The 19,538-nt window shown below is 46.7% G+C and overlaps 1 protein-coding gene across 1 annotated transcript; it reads left to right on the forward strand.

Annotated features, from left to right (window-relative positions):
* On the forward strand, positions 1 to 17,132 carry Ankrd35 (ankyrin repeat domain 35). Its single transcript, XM_005341314.5, has 14 exons — positions 1 to 387; positions 6,541 to 6,671; positions 7,446 to 7,534; positions 7,894 to 7,958; positions 9,171 to 9,228; positions 9,421 to 9,491; positions 9,811 to 9,917; positions 10,477 to 10,661; positions 11,212 to 11,249; positions 11,419 to 13,386; positions 15,012 to 15,101; positions 15,323 to 15,388; positions 16,296 to 16,403; positions 16,925 to 17,132. The coding sequence occupies exons 1-13, from the start codon at positions 349 to 351 to the stop codon at positions 16,356 to 16,358; spliced, it is 2,970 nt and encodes a 989-aa protein (XP_005341371.1). The 5' UTR covers positions 1 to 348; the 3' UTR covers positions 16,359 to 16,403; positions 16,925 to 17,132.
* The last annotated feature ends 2,406 nt before the right edge of the window (positions 17,133 to 19,538 follow it).

A 19,538-nucleotide genomic window follows, 5' to 3' on the forward strand; every position in this document is an offset into this window, starting at 1 on the left:
GGCGGGGCCCGAGGGGACTTTCGGCCGTTGTCCGCGGGGTTCCTTCTCGGATGGAGCAGGTCGGAGCGGGGAGGCTGGAGGGCCGGCCCGCGTCGCCGCCGGAGACTGCGGGCTTTCTCCCTCTGCAGGGGCGTGGGGCGGGGCCGGGGCGGGGCTGGCGGCCCAGCCTCCCACTTCTGGCCTCCCACTGAGCGGGGCCGGGGCGGGGCCGGGGCGGGGCCTGAGGCGGGGCCCGCTCTGCTCTTTGACAGCTGTCTTTCAGCCGCCGCAGCCGAGTCCGGTGGGTTTGGGAACCTGTGGCCCGGCTCTCCACGCGTCCCCGTCCCCTCTGTGGCCCTGGCCCCGGCCATGAAGCGCATCTTCTCCTGCTCCAGTTCACAAGTGGCGGTAGGTGCCCAAAACGTGTGGGAGAATGGGGCTGGGGTCCAAGCCCCGTGTTGACAGTAGTCCTGAATCCCATCTCCATGCTTCATCGTCTCTCCTTATCTCTTCATGGATCTTTCCAGAGACCCCCAAACCGCAATGCAGCCCACTGGCCTTGCTAACTTAACTTAGTGGAGGTCATTTATAACCTGTCCCCCAGCCTCCATCTTGCCTTGTACCCAAGGTTCTTTTCCTTAGCCTCTTTCTTGTTCTCCTAGCATCTACACCCCCAATTTCTGCAGCCCTGTCCCCTTCCCAAGTTCTACCTCTACTCTGTCTCTCAGTATCAAACCACCCACAAGTATCTGATCCAGTCCCTGCCCAGCCCTTGACTTCATTCAACCACCCTAATTCTTATCCAAGAGTTTCACTGTCCATCCCTTCCCAGTTCTCATGTTCCTGCCCTGCCAGGTGGCCCATCCTTACTGTTCTCCGTCATCCCAACAAGTTGCGTTTTCCCTAGCCCTTCTTCACAGTCTCCTCTCTCCTTGCCTTCATTCCACCCCATGCCACTTCCACTGCCATTTTCTTATTAGCACTACTGAACTTCAAACATCACTCCAAACCTCTTTCCAACTGGTGCTCCCACAACAGCAGCCTCTGTTCTCCCCCTTTTCCCATTTTGCCCAGTGGTCACCCAGTCCCACTTCTCCCTCTTTTGCCTGGACCGCCTTCTGTCCGCTCACTTGTGGGTTAATCTTGCAGTCTAGCCAGCCTGACAGGCACTGCCAGAGGACGCACAGTTGCCTGGCTGCTCCCCAAGGGACTGGGTGAGTTGCCTGCAGAATCCACCCTGGCTGGTTCACTGCAGTGTCTGGATATCAGACTGATTCTTGGGGTCAGTCAAAAGCTTTCTTCCCGGTTCTCCCTAAACTCTTCCTTTGTTCTGAACCCTCATCCAGTTGTTTAGGTCTTGTATTTTTTGTTTCTTTTGATTGAATTTGAGGAAAGTGATGTTGAAAGGAGAGGAGAAGGGAAGAGGTTAGGGTGGATCATCATGAGAATCCACAACAGAAGTCATTCTGTGTTCCCCCAGAACAAAGCAGAAGGAAGAAGACTGCAGAAGGTAGTAGCTCAGAAGAGATTGCTAAAGATCTCTTACAGAAAGACCTCCTATCTGGGGATGGACTTTCTTGTGGAGGTTGGGGTTATAAATCAGAAGTGAATTAGCCAGCTACTTGGAGTAATATTGCTTAGTTACCTTGATTTAGTGATGTCATTTAAAAGCAAATATGAGAAATGCTCAGTTAGCTAACTCTTTCTGCATGGGCAGACCACAGAATTCTGAAAGAAAGCTATGAGGCAAAAGTAGGAACTTTGTTGAGGCCTGTCCTTGTCCCATTTGCATTTGCTTCTCCACTAAGTTTCCACATACTGATAAACTAGTCAAAAGGTAGTTACCAAAAGAACTGCAGATATAGCTTAGTGGTAGAGTGCTTACTCATGAGAGGTCCTAGATTCAATCTCCAATACAAAAAAAAAAAAAAAAAAACACAAAAAAAAAACCATTTGTGATTATAGGCACCAGAAACTGAGGCTATCCAAATTCTGTCTTAACTCACAATGATTTTCTTATTCATGAAGACTCTTCCCTAGATACCAAAGTCCTCAACATTGCCCTTCCCTTTTCTGGTTTGTGGAGTTTGCTGTTTCTTTAGGAATGGGGAAACCCAGCATTCTTCCTGATTCTTCAATCCTTGGGCAGTGTCTCCTTTCCAAGGTGCTGGAATGAGTAATGGTCCAGAACTTGGGATTTAGAACCATTCCGTTTTCCTTCTTGACTCTAGTTCTCCAGAGGTTTGGCTGTGAGAAATGTCTAACCCATTCTAAACTCTTAGTAAGATAAGATCTTGGTACAATGAGATTATAGGAGCTAAATTGGGAAATTTAGAACTATTTAACTGGAAGGAAAACTTTTTCCTTAGACTGGGATTGCAGAAAGCTTTGAAAATAGGTCAGTTTCAGCAGCACATTATTTCCTCACAAAGCTTCCACGTACTTCCCATAATTTCCTCCACTCCTCTGGGTAGCTAGCCATGCCAGACCTATTTATCAGAGAAATGATGTGACAATCTTCCTGGTCACTCCAAAAGCCTGGCTTTTCCAACTCTTGCCTGAAGTCTGCCCCTCCCTATCCCAATTTATACATACCCCTGAATCCAGGGGCAGAGCCCTGTGTTCTTAGTCTGAGGTAAGTTCTGAAAAATCTGTGATCATCTTTAAATTAATTTATATTATCCCCTATATAGGAAGCAAAACAAACAAGCAAAAATCCATCTCTTGTAGTCTCATTTTATTGTAGTCAAATAGAGGGTATCGTACATTTGAGCTTATTCTGCCTAGGTAGGAAGCAGACCAAGAAGTAGAACAGAGAATAACTTTAAACTGCTGATCCTGAATCAGAGTAGAGGAATTTCTATTGCATTTAAATATTGAGAGGAAGGTCCTGATTCTTTACGGGCAGTCTTTCCATTTCCATTCACCTGTTCTGCAGCAGTAGCCACTCTCTTTCTCTTATACTACCTATTGATGTGCTTCCATCCTGACAGGGTGCTTACAGGTTCACAGCCAGAGATAGGAGAGAGTACAGTGACTCCTACAAAATTTCCCCTAATCTCAGATACAGAAATAACAAAGCTTTCCCTTGTTATTAGTCTACTGATTAATTTGGTGGTTGTTCCCTTGGGGTTGATGATAATTCAGTGTTTCCTTTCCAAGATGCTAAGGTGAGCAATGGACTCATCCTTCTTTTGTCCTTTATTATTCCAGCTCTGCAGAGGTTTAGACATGAAGAATTTCCACCCATTTTAGACTCTAAGTATAATGAGATTTTAGAAAGTGAATTGGAACTAAGGATGTGGTTTAGTGGTAGATTGCTTGCCCAGCACCTATGAGGCAATCCTAGTACCCCCAGAAAAAAAGTCAATTGAGTATATTTAGCACTATTTAACTGGAAAGAAAGTATCTACCTTGCTGGAAATACACCTTTATCACTTTTATCACCAGGGACAGTGTCACATGCCTGTAATCTCAGCAACTTGGAAGGCTGAGGCAGGAGGATTCCAAGTTCAAGGCCAGCCTGGAGACCCTTTCTCCAAAAAATAAAAAAATTTTAAAAAAAACTAAAAACAAAACCAAAACAAACAAAACCACCTTTACCATCTATATAGCCTGGCTGTTCTTTGGCTGATATAAGCAAGATGCCTTCCTCCATTCCCCTAGCTGGAGAATTCTATGTCCAGCAAAGCTAGGAAGGATGAGGATTGGAATTAACTTTTATTGTCAACCTACTATGTGGCTGACACAGTGATAGAAGGTTTATATGTTTTTGTTTGTTTGACAGTACTGGGGTTTGAACAAAAGGGCAAATTTAGTTACATCCTTGGTCCTTTAATTTTTTTTTTTAAATTGTAAGCTGGGGGCAGTTGTACACACCTATAATCCCGATGACTCTGGAGGCTGAGGCAGGAGGATCTCAAGTTTGAGTTTAGCCTCAGCAATTTAGCAAGGCTCTAAGCAAACTTAGTGAGATCCTGTCTCAAAAAAAATAAAAAAAAGAGATGAGGATGTAGCTTAGAGGTAAAGCCTTCCTGAGTTCAATGTCCCATCCCCAATTTTCTTTTTTAAATTTTGAAACAGGCTAGCATCAAACTTGTGATCCTTTTGCCTCAGGAGTAGCTGTGATTACAGGCATGTGTCAACACACCTGGAAAGGTGCTTTATATGTCGTTAAATCATCAGAAAACTGAGGTTCAAAGAAGTTCTTATGTGCCTAACATTCACAAAGACAGAAAGTGTTAGAATCAAGACTTTAAACAGAGAACTTCAGGGGGAGGTCAGCTGATGGCAGCCCTGTGTGGTGAAGGCATGGACCAGTTCTCTGTTTTCCAGGCTTGTCCTGGTCCCAGGGGGTACTGGAAAATGTATTCTTACATGAGAGTCTATTAGTATGTGGAGAAGTCATTTTGCTTATTTTGTCATTGGAGAATTGACCTGTTTGGAGACTCTTCTCCATAAAAGGAATAGCATATGAGGGTGGGTGGCTTGCCTTGGAGCCAGTCTGAGAAATAATTAAACTTCTCTGGAAACAAATGAACCTTTTTCCATAGCTCAGTAGTAGTATGGTCTCGTGGTGAGAATAGGATTGGGCATTAGGTAGTCTGGGTTTTAATCCCAATTTTAGCCCTCTTTTGTGTGATCCTGGAAATTTATCTGACCTCATGGTGCTTTTGATTCTTCTTCTGTCAAAGAGATGCAATAAAAACAAATATCAGCCCTATTTTCCAGGAATATTGAGATACCCCTGGAAATTGAAATATCACTTGAAAGGACCATGAGGAGTTACGAGTGTTGTACATGAGTATGACCTCTGAATTCATCTACCCTAGAGAGTTTTATGGTCTGCACACCTAAATCTTTCCTGTTGTTGATTAACAATTTGCCCTGGCTATATAAACAATATTTGAAAATGTGTTATTGGGCTTCTATGGACCTTATTTTTCTTTACCTCCTCCTGTTACCTCTTTCTTGTAGAGGTTGTACCTTATAAAATGCAATATGCTACCAATACTTTCTCACTACTTCCTATTTTAAGGATGCCATACATTTATTTGGCTCTCTACAGTTTACAAAGAGATTTTATATACTTTACCTTATTTAATACTCACAACATGATGAGGTAGTTATTATTTCCTACATTTTATAGACGAGGAAACAGGTTAGAGGTGTTTAATAGTTTGCTCTAGGTCACGAAGCCAAGAATGTAGCTGAACCAGATCCCAAACAGTCTGGCTGACAAGATATTCATTTGGGACCCTTTATAGCATTTTCATCCCTTCTTCCTTTCCTTTCCTGATTCTAGACCAAACAAGGCGTTCTGTGCTTTCAGTCCGAGGTGCTTTTACATAGTCTTTCCCTTTCGCTCCCTGTGACACTTCAATGACTGTAATTACTCCTCCACCCGAAAAGCTCAAGCTCAATGGGAGAACAATGCGTGCTCAGGTGTGGCTGCTGCCTGGGACAGCTGCTCCCTGCCGGGGAGCCTGGGAGGGTTCAAAGGGAGGAGGAGGGGAGTCTTCTGCCTCTTCCTCTTGCTGTCTCCTCAAAAATAGCTAAGGCCCTGTTTTTTCCTTTTGGTTATTATTTCCATGGAAGGGAAAGAGACTATCCAAGGTGCATAAATAGTTATGTTAGGAAAATAGAAACTCTTGTGATTTCCCTCCCAATTTGGGGGCTTAAAGCCAATGGGTAGAGATAGTATTGTTAGCTTTTTGGACTCCTAGCTGTGATGTGATGCTAGGTGCCTTGATTTACTTCTCTAGCAACTAAGGACAGAATAGCAGGAAGAGGTGAGAGGCAGTGTGCGCCCAGTCATAAGTAGTCAAGTGGGTGCAGTTTTCTTCACCAAGACCTAGAGACCAAAAAGGAAAGGAGTCATCGCTAGCATTGCTCTGAGGCTAGGCACCTAACAACAATAATCATGGTGACTCTTACAGGTGTGGTGGGGCACACCTGTAATCCCAGCTACTCTGGAGGCTGAGGCAGGTGGTGCAAGTTCAAAGCCAGCCTAAGCAACTTAGAGAGACCTTGGCTCAAAAAAAAAAAAAGGATTGGGGATATAGTTCAATGGTACAGATCCCTGGGTTCAATCCCAAGTACAGAAAGAAAATAATTGGGGGAAAAAAGCTAAGAAGACACTTGAAATACAATATGTTCAGCACTCACAGATAATTTTTTTTTTATTTTTCAGTTTTTGGTGGACACAACATCCTTATTTTTATGTGGTGCTGAGGAACGAACCCAGCACCCCGCGCGTGCCAGGCCAGTGCGTTACCACTTGAGCCACATCCCCAGCCCCACAGATAATTTTTAATTCAGTCAGTGGTCCAGTGACCTCTAGGTTCAGGGCTGGCAGTACTGCCAATACTTATTGGTAGCATATGAGTTGGTTAGTATTTAGTTGGCCCACCTAAGAACCAAATGGTCTAGGCTGAATATGAGTTGTGAAACAGTGAAAGGATTGTGCAGATTTTTTCCTTTGCCTTGGTTGGCATAAAACTATCTTTTTCCACACCATCCCCATCCTCCATGTTCACACAATTTGTGGTTTTGGACCAGGTGGAGAGATGGAACCGTCGTGATCAGAAACTGCTGGAGGCGGTACAGAGAGGGGATGTGGGACGTGTGGCTGCCCTGGCCTCCAAGAAGTCTGCCCGACCCACCAAGCTAAACTCAAACGGCCAGTCCCCGTAAGTAAGTCCTCTTGATCCCACCCCTAGTACACGGTTCCTTTTGAAAGCCCCAAACCCTAATATGATGTAGGACCAGGAAATGCCTACAACTCCAAAGCCCTTTTTGTGGTCATAATTAGTAAGCATATCAATAAACCTTTGGTATCAAATGCAGCACAAAGAGAGGGAAGAGGATATTACTCCTGAGCTCCATCCACCTCACAACCCACAGTGACAACACTGACTTGAGAAGGATACGAAGCTCATTAAACAAACAGAAAACTAATATGCTAAATAGGTAGTTTCTTCATTGCACAAGTAGGAGGGTGTGTATCCTTGGGAAATTAGGAATGAAGTGGTAGCCATGGGAGTCACAGGACCCGAGGGAGTGATTAGAATAAGGGAAATATCACCCCTTGTTGCTGCCCCAAATGGCTTCAAATGTCCAGCCTTCTGCTCTGCTCTGGCAGATTCTTTCTGTAACGCTTTGATTTCCACTAAGAGTTCTGTGCTCAGAGAGGCCTGTCACTATGTGTCCCCTGCATACCTCTTCAATAGCTTGAGATTCCTTGAGACCCATAGTTCTTGGTTCCAGCTTTGCCTCTAGCTTCCTGATTTTATGACTAAAGCCATAAGGCCTTGTCTTTCTCAAGAAGTCAGGCTGGGGAGCTTCTCTCTCTGCTTTTGGAATTGACTTTGAGGTAGGAAGTGTAGCAAGCAGTGTTTGTTAAGATTCTCCCCCTCTTCACCCCTGGTCCTTTCATCCTTGTGCCTTTGGCTTTGATTCTGCAGGTTTCATCTGGCAGCCTCCAAAGGACTGACAGAGTGTCTGACTATACTTCTTGCAAATGGGGCTAACATCAACAGCAAGAACGAGGATGGTGAGTTAGACGGAGCACGGGACCATACTGCTGGCTTGTCCCTTTTATAGCAGCAGTGGGGGCCATTGCTGGTCCCTGCTGGAGGTTCCAACTGTAGACCCTTGCTTCTCTTCTCAGTGAGCCTTAGCCAGTATCCCTCCAGGCATCTCCCTCCCTGAAGCTGAGCACACCTCACCCCCATTCTCACCCTCATCGTAGGTACAGAGTGCTTGGGGAACAGGAATTTCTGGCCCCATGTGGCTGAGAGCTTCTCTCTCTAATCTCCCTCTGATTATCTGTGCGTCCCTTCCTTCCCTCCCTATGAGTCATCTGCATGTATGGGGCCACCCACCTTCTTCTCTCCCTCTTTCTTTTTCCAGGAAGCACTGCCCTGCATTTGGCCACCATCTCTTGCCAGCCACAGTGTGTCAAGGTCCTGCTTCAGGTAAGAGCCATGTCTTAATATGACTCCTATGAAGGGAAGAGATGGACCCAGAGCCTCCTAACTTTGTTTTGTAGTTACAAGAAATGGTTAGCTAAACTGACCTCCCTCAGCCCCAGGACAAGAACTGATAATCACTTATCCATAGACTTTTATTTAATAGATACCAGCTTGATACTTCCCTTGAGGTGGTGCAAGTTCAAAGCCAGCCTAGACTGCAGAAACTAATTGCTACAATGACAGGCCGGTGGAAGGAGGGCAGTCATGTTCAAATTAAGCCAAGGTCCTACTGTCTGTGTTTGAGGAGTTTATGATCCAGTTGTATAAAGAGAGATACACATGTGAAATGACATGCAGACAATTTATAAGTGAGTCCCCAAAGTACAAAAGGCTCAACCATTGAGCATATGGCTGCTTTGCTTTTGTTCTTCTTAACTTGTTCCAAATCTCACAGGTATGATCCTTAAGTACCATCCATGAATATGAATTTGGGTGTCATTTTCCCTAGCATGTTTATTACCTAGCATCTAATTTTTCTTAGGCTCAGTATTCAGGAACTAGGTTTAAAATCCAAGGAATCTGCAAGGAATATACTGGGCTTGCCAGGCATGGTGATGCTCACCTGTAGTATCAGCAATTCAGGAGGCTGAGGCAGGAGGATTGCAAGTGTGAGGCCAGCTTCTGCATCTTACTGAGACTATGTATCAAAATAAAATAAAAAGGGCTGGGGATGTAGATAAGTGGTAGAGCACCCTTGGGTTAAATCCCCAGCACTGCCGAAATAAATAAATAAGTAAATAAATGACTGGGGGTGTATAGCTTAATGGTAGAGCACTTCTGAGTTTGAGCTCCAGTACCCCCCTGCCACAAACACACAAAAGGAATAGACTTGCCAAACATATATATAATACCAGTGACTGGGGGGGGGGGGGCTAAGGCAGGAGAATCATAAGTTCAAAGCCAGCCTTAGCATCTTAGCGAGGCCCTATCTCAAAATAAAAAAGAAAAAGGGCTGAGGATATGTCTCAGTGGTTATGTGCCCCTGGGTTCAATTCCTGGTATCAAAAAAAAAAAAAAAAAAAAAAAAGAATACACTGAGCTTGACTAATAGTTGCCTTCCCCATATTAAGATAGAAGTTGGTGGCCCAGTAGAGGGTGTGGGATGAGGATGTTAACACCAAGCTCCATGCTGCTTCCCTTTGTGGCTATTTGCAGCATGGTGCTAATGAAGATGCTGTGGATGCAGAAAACCGTAGTCCCTTACACTGGGCAGGTGTGTGCTGGGGAACTGGTGGGAACAGGGTTGCAGGAACTGTAGGGCGGGAAAGGGGAGGAGAGGATGACATTTGGTGGGAAGGGCAGCCAGGGCCAACTGCTGGAATGGTTGGAGGGAAAGTAGGGTCATGTTCTATGTAGATGTCCTTCCTATTTCACCTTAACCCAATCATCTTCCCACCTTCCGCAGCCTCCTCTGGCTGTGCCTCAAGTGTGCTTCTGCTGTGTGACCATGAAGCCTTCCTGGATGTGTTGGATAATGTAAGTATCAGATGGCAGGTGGGTAATGTTCTGCCTGGGAGACTGCTTTTCTTTCTGAGCTGGATTGGTTACATTCCATGACCCATATTGTACATTACTACTCTGCTACATTCTTTCTCCTTCTATTTCTCCTCCTCTTCCTCACAGAGAAGTTAAAGCCTTATCTTCTGGAGGGCTTCTAACTCTTTGAAAGCGGGTATTTAGCCCTGAGACCTGGACTTTTTCCTGAAGGGGTGGGAGAGAGGGCCATTGGGAGGATTGTGTGGAGCCCATGACTCTTCCTCATTCCTCATAAACCCCCTTCCCACCATCTGTGCAGGATGGACGTACACCCCTGATGATTGCATCGCTGGGTGGTCACGCAGCTATCTGCTCGCAGCTGCTGCAGAGAGGTGCCCGAGTTAATGTCACAGACAAGGATGACAAGTGAGCCTTCCCCAGCTTCTCATGCCAATTTCTAGACCTTGAATCTAGAAAGGGGTCAATGGGCATAGTGTGTGTGAGTAGGTGTGCGTGTGTCCATCTGTGTTGTAGAAGAAGAGGGCAGTGTGCTGTCTTTGGGAATCTCCTTTCCTAGTGATGGTTTGGAAGAGCTCTGCCTACTTCCATGACCATCTTCCTCGCATAAATGATCCCAGAACTGGATGGATGCCTCTGGAGCTATTGGTTTAATGTACTGCTTCTCAAGCTATCTTCTGAAAAATGTAATCCTTTTTTCCAATAAAAATGTTATCCAGAACCTTTATACTATATAAAACAGCTAAAAATGGAGCCCTTTGAGTTGACCCCTTGCTTTCTGATGCTGTAGCTCCTAGAAATGACATTTTAAAAGTTCTGACCTTACCTAATGCTTCGTCATTGGCTAAGGTTGGTATCTTGTTCTTACCTGACTGAGTGATAGCTCACCCTGGGAGTGGGATTTCTGGAACCAGGACTCCTGGATTCCACAGAGAAAGCCTATGCTCAGATTCTTCTTCACCTACAGATCTGCTCTGATCCTGGCCTGTGAGAAGGGCAGTGCTGAGGTGGCTGAACTGCTCCTGAGCCATGGAGCAGATGCAGGGGCAGTGGACAGAACGGGGCATGATGCTCTGCATTATGCTCTGCACACTCAGGACAAGGCACTGTGGGGGCTGCTGCGGCAGGCCTGGCAGCGGCGCCGGCAGGGAGGTAAAAGCCCTTTTTTGATTTCAAGATTCTGCTCAATAGCCAAAGAATCAAAGAAATTTCTTGGTATCTTATTTGTTCCCATGGAAGTAATCCATCTGAAAAACAAATTGCCACTTTGAGAGTTTACTTATTTATTGCTACTACTGTGAGATAACCCCATGTTCCTAAAAGCACAGTCATGAATTCCTTAATGCAGGAATTGTACATTCATTGGTATGATTTGCTGATCAATATCCCTCTTTCCTACAGACTGTCAACCCCTCTATTTTCCTCATCATTGAGGTCCTACTGCCTATAACAGTTCCTGGCAGAGTGGTCAATAAACAAATGAGTGAACAAAATGAAGGAGTGGCTCTATCTCTGGGATCAGAAACTAAAGTTACTGATAGTTAGGGACCTGATGAGCAAGGTAGCTCCTGGCACTGGGAAGACCTGTGCTAGGGGTCATCACACTGCAGGGCCGCTCATTTCAGAGAAAGTCTGAGATAATGTGTAGGATGGAGGCCTACAGCTCTCTTCTCTCTCATTTGCCCCATGTCTTTTCTTATAGGTCAGGGGCTGGTTCTACATCCAGATCTTGCCTCCCAGGTAAGACTCCACATGTCTTCCCTTTGGCTTCTGACCCACCCCTGGTCATCCCACTGGGACCCTCTCCTAAATGTCCTTGGGCATCAAGACAAGATGTTCTAGGAGAAGAAAGCCCTCCTGGGGCTGGTGAGCTGCTGGGCTTCACTTCACTATTCTATTTTTGACCTAGGCCTCTCCATCTGAGCCTCAGGTGGGTTCTCCACCTAAGAGCTCATGGAGAGCAGAGTCTGAGGAGGAACAGGAGGAAGAGGAGGATGAAGACCCATGCTTAGAAGAATGGATATGGAAATATGAAGAGGAGCGGAAGAAAGTTTCTCAGTTGGAGCAGGAGCTGGTGAGAAAGACAGAAGAGTGTAAGGCTCAAGAAGCAGCCTACTTGGGCCTGGAGAACCAGATTAGAGAGCAGGTGCAGGAATTAGGTTTCCTCTCCCAAGAGCTTGGAGTTTCAGGAGGACAGAGCGCTACTCTCTGGCCCGGGGATGGTATGGAGCAGGGCCGTCCCCTGGACTTGCTGGCTGAGTGTATACAAGAGTTAAAGCAGCAGCAGGCAGCAGCCACAGCAAACCCATTAGCTCCCAAAAGGGTTGAAGAGTCAACCCCAGAAGAGATCCAGAATGAAGTCCGTGGAAGGTCTCAACCAGAACAGGGGTCAGCCCGGAGCCCAATGTCTGAGGTCATTGGGAAAGCCACAGGACAGCAACTGACCACCAGTCAGGGACAGATCCTTGACCCTGATCACACTAACCAGCTGTGTGCTGGCCAGAGAGAGAGACTCCAGGCCCCAGGCGTTGAACCAGTGGGTACTGCAGCCATGAACCAACTCCTGCTCCAACTAAGGGAGGAGCTGGCTGCAGTGTGGCGAGAAAAGGACGCAGCCCGAGGGGCTTTGTCAAGGCCCATTCTGGAGGGAGCCCTGGGAACTCCCCGCGCTGAGGCTGCAGCAGCTGCTTGGGAGAAAATGGAGGCGCGGCTGGAGAGGGTGCTGGTCAGGCTGGACCGAGCCAAGGCGGGACTAGAGGTGAGACCTCAGGCCCCTGCCCAGGAGGACAAAACGGGTGTCCCCAAGGCAGACCCAGCGTGCATCACAGAGCACCCCGAGGAGACGAAGGCTCCCGGGGCCCGCAGAGAGCCTCTGGGGGACTCTGGAGGAGAGCAGGCCCCAGGAGGCGGCCTGGCAAAGGCGCAGCTGGAGAAGGAGGTGTCGGCCCTGAGACTGAGCAACAGCAGCCTGCTGGAGGAGCTGGGGGAGCTGGGACGCGAGCGGCAGCGCCTGCAGGGCGAGCTGCAGTCCCTGAGTCAGCGGCTGCAGCGGGAGTTTGTGCCTAAGCCGGAGGCGCAGGTCCAGCTGCAGCAGTTGCGGCGGAGTGTAGGGCTGCTGATGGATGAACTGGCCATGGAGAAGGAGGCCACGGAGAAGCTGCGCAAGCACCTGGCCTCCCAGAGCAGCGGCCTCCGGGGTCTGTGGGACTGCCTGCCCCCGGACCTGGTGGGCAAGGGGCGTGCCCGGACCAGAGCCTCGGAGCCCCTGGAGGAGCTGCAGGTCTGCGTCGGCACCCTGGCGGAGAGGCACCGCCAGGCCCAGCACAAGCTGGCTCGGCTGGAGGCAGAAAACCAGCAGCTGCGGGGATCCCTGACCCCCAGTAGAGAGCTGGGCGCCCCCTCCGAGGTCCCCGTATCCCCCCAAGTGGCCGCTCTGGAGCAGGATTTGGGGAAGTTGGAGGAGGAACTAAGGGCGGTTCAGGCCACGATGAGCGGGAAGAGCCAGGAGATAGGGAAGCTGAAGCAGCTGCTGTACCAAGCCACCGAGGAGGTGGCCGAGCTGCGGGCCCGGGAGGCGGCCAGCCTGAGGCAGCACGAGAAGACTCGGGGTTCGCTGGTGGCCCAGGCCCAGGCTTGGGGCCAGGAGCTGAAGGCTGTCCTGGAGAAGTATAACACAGCCTGCCGCGAGATGGGTCGCCTGCGCGAGGCCGCGGCGGAGGAACGTCGCCGGAGCCAGGACCTGGCGGCTCGGGCCTCTGAGCAGGAGGGCCAGGCCAGCGAGGCGCGCGCGCGTGCAGAGCAGCTGGAGAAAACAGTTGAGCAGCTGAAAGAGAAGGTGGAGCATCTCACTGGGGCTTGCCGGGACAAGGAGGCCAAGGTGAGCAGGGGGCACCAGAGCGCGTCGGGGAAAGTTTCCGTGAGTCCGGGGCTTTGCTAATCTGAATCCAGATTAAGCCTTTGGTCAGATTGAAGCCCCAACATAGCACTGATCCTTTGCATGGTCCACATTATGCTTTCCCGGGACTAAGGGGGTTGGAGTTGGAAATTGGAGGTGAGGAAAGGTAGATACAAAGACAGAAGTGGGTTAGTACTCAAATTTAGGACTCAGGGTTCTGAAACACTGTGCTCAGGGGATCGCGTGTGCATTGTCTCGGATTATTTGCATTTTGATTTAAATGGTGTATTGATTTGGGATTATTTGCATTTTGACTTAATGGTGTATTGACTTGGGAAGAAGCCTTATAGTTTAATGGCTTGCTGAGGTTTTCCTCAGCTTTGTTCTTCCCTCCCACTTCAAAATGGTTTCACAAATTGGGTTGCCTTGGCACATTCCTGTAATCCCAGCGACCTGGGAGGCTGAGTCTGGAGGAGGATTGCAAGCTCCCCACCCTCCCCCAGCACCAATTTAGTGAGACTCTGTTTCAAAATAAAAAATGAAAAGGACTGGGGAGGGCCGGGGTTGTACTTAGTGTAAAGCTCTTGCCTACCATGTGAGAGGCACTGGGTTTGATTCTCAGCACCACGTATAAAGGTCCATTGACAACTAAAAAAAAAAAGGACTGGGGAACCAGGCACGATGGATGCCTGTAATCCCAATGGCTGGGAGGCTGAGAATGGAGGATCTGGAGTTCAAAGCCAGCCTCAGCAAAAACAAGGCCTAAGCAACTCAGTGAGACCCTGACTCTAAATAAAATACAAAATAGGGCTGGGGACATGGTTCAATGGTAGTTAAGACTCTCTAGACTGAGATTGTCTGGATTGAATTTCAGTTTCAAAACTCAGGCTGGGGTTGTAGATCGATGGTAGAGCACTTGCCTAGCATGAACAAGGCCCCAAGTTCAACCCCTAGAACAGCAAACAAACAAAAAACTCTCCTTATAGTTGTCTGATCGTAGGCAGATTATTTAACATCTCTAAGCCCCAGTGTTCTCCTCTACCAAATGAGCTTCATAACAGTGTAATTGTGAGGAGTACATTAAATAAAGTATTTATCTAAAATGCTCAGAATGATTTTTGGCACATGGTAAGTACTCAATAAAGAGTGGTTATTACTATTCCTACTATCACCATGCCTATTACTGCTGGTTACTATTAACTGCATTTGTGTGTCTACCTCCTGAGACACAAAGGACTCATCTTCACTTTCATCAAATGTCAATAGCCAAAGTGGGTTAGGATCCAGTACTGAGTTAAGAACATGAACTATGGAATCAAAGAGATATTGATGCGATATTTTATCACTTATTAGCTGTATGATTTTGACAAACTACTAAACTCAATCTCCATATCTACAAAATGTAGATAATAATATTTACCTCTGAAGTATTATTCTTTTCAGAAGAAAGGTTGTATTGGGTGTAAATGAGACAATGTGTGTAAAAGTATCTGACACATATTAAATATCCAATAAAAGGAGGTGATCTTTTCCCCGGTGGCATTTGGGGTAGGAGGAGAGGAATGAATTGGTCCTTACTGGTTCCCTTTCTTTCCTTTTGGACTCAGATCAAGGAGTTGTTGAAGAAGTTGGAGCAGCTTTCAGAGGAGGTTCTTGCAGTTCGGGGTGAAAATACTCGCCTTGCCTTACAGTTGCAGGTATGTTTTGACCCTCAGGAAAATGGATATTGCTGGAGAAGAGGGTGGACAGTGGAAGTGATGGGTATGTGGGAGACATTCTAAGAGCTGCAGAGGCCTAGCCAGGCAGTGGTCCAGACTGAGCTAACCTAGTAAAGCGGATCGTTTTCCTTATTGTTCCTTAGGCTTGGGTGAGTGTTGAGAGGGTGGGCACATGACTTCCCATTGATACTCATTTCCAGGATTCCCAGAAAAACCATGAAGAGGTCATCTCCACCTATAGGAATCATCTGCTGAATGCTGCTCGGGTGAGCATGGTAGAGTTTTGAGGGAGGCAGACACAAAGCTGGTAGGGAATGTTGCATTTGAGGTCTCTTCTCGTTCCTGTACAGTTTTGCTGTTTCTCAGAGAGCTGGATCCATTGCCAGATCTCTGGATCTCATTAGGCAGATCAATAAAGGTTGTTTGTGGGCCTGGGACTGTGGCTCAGTGGTAGAGTGCTTGCCTGGCATGTGTGAGGCTCTGGGTTGGACCCTCAGCACCATATAAAAATCAATAAATAAGATAAAGGTATTGTGTCCATCTACAACTAATTTTTTTAAAAAAAGAGATTGTTCATGAATGTGAAAGGAAAAGAGAGATATTTGTGTCTCATTTAAAAAAAACAGTTTTTAAACAGATATAACATTTTTTATACCTTTCTTTTATTTACCCATTTTTATGTGGTGCTGAGGATCAAACCCAGTGCCTCACACATGCTAGGAAAGTGATCTACCTCTGAGCCACGACCCCAGCCCCCCCGCAACCCCTTTTCAATTGTCTGATCCATTGTAGAGCCTTTTCCTGTCCCTGATACCCCTATTCAGTTTCCTCCTGAGGCTATTTAACCGTAATTAAGTAAGAAAAGCTAGATAGCTTGTTCCTTTATGAGGAATAATAACTATGAAGAGTGGAACACTGTAGAATGTGTAGCAAGTGCCTTGCTTCACATTCATAGTTGTAACCCTCACAGCAATCCTGAAAATAGACGTCAGTATCTTCCCACGAAGGCAGGAGACAACCATGGAAAAGTTGACTACTTTAAAAGATAAAGTTATAAGTGAAGATAACTAGTAAATGGCATTCCACTGTCCACAGATTCCACAGAACACCTCCTTTACCTGTGTCTCTGATGTCTGTTCTCCACCTCCATTGTGTCTTTCCTGCTGCCTACAGGGCTACATGGAACAGGATGTGTACACTATCCTACTTCGAATCCTCAGCATACAGGAGGAGTGAGGCAGCCTTGTTATGTGCCCTCAGAGAGAATGGGATTTCTTTGTTGTGAGTTGTGGATTGAGGATGAAGAGGGATGTAGCTTGGGAAAAATGAACTGGGAAAGGAGGCTTATGGAAAGGAATTGGTGAGTCTCCTTTTACCCCTGTGGTGACTGACACTGCAGAGTTCTATGAAGCATAGAGCATGTGAGTTAAGGTCACTTGAGGAAGACAGTGTGGGAAATCACTGGATGGAGACAGGAATCTGAGCAGGTGGAGTGTGGGGCAGACTTATGAAATGAGATGGAAAAGAGAACTTGGGTGATTCTCCTAAGGTCTGGGGTATGGAGATGCCAGTGAAGGACCGAAAGTGGAATAGTGGTGTCAAGTTTAGGGCAGGACTCTACAAATTCCAGAATTTCTCCTTCATTCAAAGAGCAGTTATTCCCTTATCTTCTCCCCACCTCTATGAAGGTGACCTTCTCCTTCAGCCAGAAAGATAAGGGTTCCCTTTAGCACATTGACATGGGGAGGAGGAGACGAGGACATGGAGGTGTGTGTATTTCATTCTTGAATTTCTTCTTTCAGGGAATAAGAGCATCCTTGGTTTACAGAGACTCCATCAAGCTGTGGTGGGTGGGGGGGTTGGCCATTAGGAGTGGTGCAGGTGGGGCTTCTCCTGACGTATGGACCCCCAGACCTGAAAATATGGATCCTGGAATCAGCAAGGATGAAACAAGAGGTGTGGGTGGAAACCAGGGGTATCTATGGAAAATAAAGCAGGAGGCAGGATGGCGCTGGGTGTCATTGTTTTTTTTCTGTCCAAAGGGGTGGGGGATGAAATCTTGTTCATTCCTTTAAAAACAAGTTTTAAAAGCAGACTTTATATTTAGAGCATTTTTAGGACAAAACTGAGCAGAATGTACAGAGATTTCCTATATGTACCCTGTCCCACATGTATATAGAGTCTATGTACATTGTCAATATCCCTTACTAGAGTGGCATATTTGTTATAAGTAATGAGCCTACATTGACACATTATAAGCCAGAATCCATCAGGGGTAATACATTAGAATTCAATTTTGGTGTTGCATATATTATGGGTTTAGACAAATTTGTAATGGCATGTGTTCACTATTTATGTAATAGTTTATAGTAGTTTGTTTTGATGTGTGTGTGTGTGTGTGTGTGTGTGTGTGTGTATGTGTGTAAGTGAACTACTGAGGGCTTAACCAGGGGTACTCTATCACAGAGCTATACCCCAGGCCTTTTTTGTTTTTGTACCAGGGATTGTATCAGGGCCCTCAACCACTGAGCCATATCTCTAGCCCACCCCCCACCCCCCACCCTGCCTTTTTTTACTTTTAGAAACAGGGTCTCACTGAGTTCTTGGGGCCTTGCTAAATTGTTGAGACAGCTTTGAACTTGCAATCTTCCTGCCTCCCAAGACACTGTGATTACAGGTGTGTGCCACCATGCCCAGCAAGACCTTTTTGATTTTTGAGATTCATTAAGGTGCCATGATTGGCCTTGAATTTGTAACACCTCCTGCTTAGCCTCTTGAGTAGCTGAGATTACAGACCTGCACCACTGTGCCCTGCTTAATCACAGTCTTTTTTTTTTTTTTTAAAGAGAGAGTGAGAGAGAATTTTTAAATATTTATTTATTTTTCGGCGGACACAAATCTTTGTTTGTATGTGGTGCTGAGGATCGAACCCAGGCCGCACGCATTCCAGGCAAGCGTGCTACCGCTTGAGTCACATCCCCAGCCCCAATCCACAGTCTTTTTAAAAGAGAGGTCAAGAGAACTGGATTTTCTTTTAAGATGTTCAATTTAAAATATCCTATCATGTATTAAACAATGTGTCTAGGTTTGATACATACGGCCTCAAGTGATCACTCTTCTTTGTCCCAGGCAGCTTCTTTTTGGTTCTGTTCTGGGATTGAAAGACTATCTCTCAGCCACTTCCCCCAGTATCCACTCCTTCCTTCCCCTCCTCCAGCCAGGCTGCTAGGTGAGATTGACTTCTTGCAAAATTTGGAATCCTGGTTTGGTGGCTAACACCAGGATCCCTCCCCATTCCATCTCTCAAGCCCGCCCTCTGCTGGGTTACCCTGGGTCAGACAGCAGCGGTTTGGCAGTAAAGACACTGGACTGAGGGAAGAGTGGGGAGAGGTAGGTGTTTCTGTGGCAAAGGGAGGGGGGGCTACACAAGGGCTGCAGAGACTGGCTGACTACACATCTGAAATGTGTAGATCAGATCCAAGAGAAGGCGCAGATCAGTTTTAGAGTTTATGTGAATGAGCATAGGATTGCTTTAAGGCAGAGGGAGAATGGAAAGAGGAGGGATTGATGGAGATGTAGGGAGAAGGGGTGCAGCTGCCCAAGGAGGAGCATCAAAAGAGTCGGAGTCATTTAAGGGGAACAGAGCTTCTCTTTTCCTTCCTTCTCTTAGAGTTACCAAAGTGTATCAAAGAACTGTTAAGTCCTCATTATATATGGGGGTTTCTGGATGGGAAGAATGAAGAAACTTCAGAGAGAAGGATCCAGAGAGTGGGAGATGATTTGGCTAGTTCAGTATGAGTCAGGAAACAGCTTTGGTAATGGAAGCCAGGTCTTTGGCTCCCTCCAGGGCTTCTGGAAGCTTATCCCAGGATGGCTGGGCTACAGAAGTGGTGAGTGACATTGTTAAGGAGTGGAACCCTCCCCAGTCCCTGGTTTTCTGAAATAGTCTCCTTCCATACAATCCTATGAAATGTTATTCCCACCTCCAAACCCTGAAGTTTTCCTTGATTTCATAAATCAACCTTTTTCCCCCCAAAGTAACCATAATCCTAATGTCCCTTCCTGTTTAATAAGACTTTAGTAGGGACTTATGATTCTCTCTTCCACTCCCCTCCTTCTCCCTGCTTCAGATAGTAGGAGTGTGTGGGTGAGAGTAGGTGGAGCCTGGTGGGCCACCAAACCAGGATGAGGTGCAGACTATGTTTTTGAATGCTCTTAATCTGGAACTTGGTCTTGATTGGCAGTTTCCCTCCCATTAATTTATAAAACAGATATCCAAGGCGTCTCCTATATGCTCAGTCCTGGGGACAGAGTATGAACAGCACATAAATGGGTTTTGTCTTAATAGAGCTTGCACGGAGGATGAGGTTCAGGTCCCCAGTTTTGTGTTGTCCTGTAGGATGGCTAGAATTTATA

Source organism: Ictidomys tridecemlineatus, chromosome 11, assembly GCF_052094955.1.
Source record: "Ictidomys tridecemlineatus isolate mIctTri1 chromosome 11, mIctTri1.hap1, whole genome shotgun sequence".
NCBI lineage: Eukaryota > Metazoa > Chordata > Mammalia > Rodentia > Sciuridae > Ictidomys > Ictidomys tridecemlineatus.

Excerpts from the sequence above, each read along its gene's own strand:
- Ankrd35 (XM_005341314.5), top strand. The coding sequence starts at position 349 with ATGAAGCGCATCTTCTCCTGCTCCAGTTCACAAGTGGCG. Across the intron at positions 7,959-9,170 it reads GTGTCAAGGTCCTGCTTCAG|CATGGTGCTAATGAAGATGC; the intron begins GTAAGAGCCATG and ends GGCTATTTGCAG. Across the intron at positions 9,229-9,420 it reads TAGTCCCTTACACTGGGCAG|CCTCCTCTGGCTGTGCCTCA; the intron begins GTGTGTGCTGGG and ends CACCTTCCGCAG.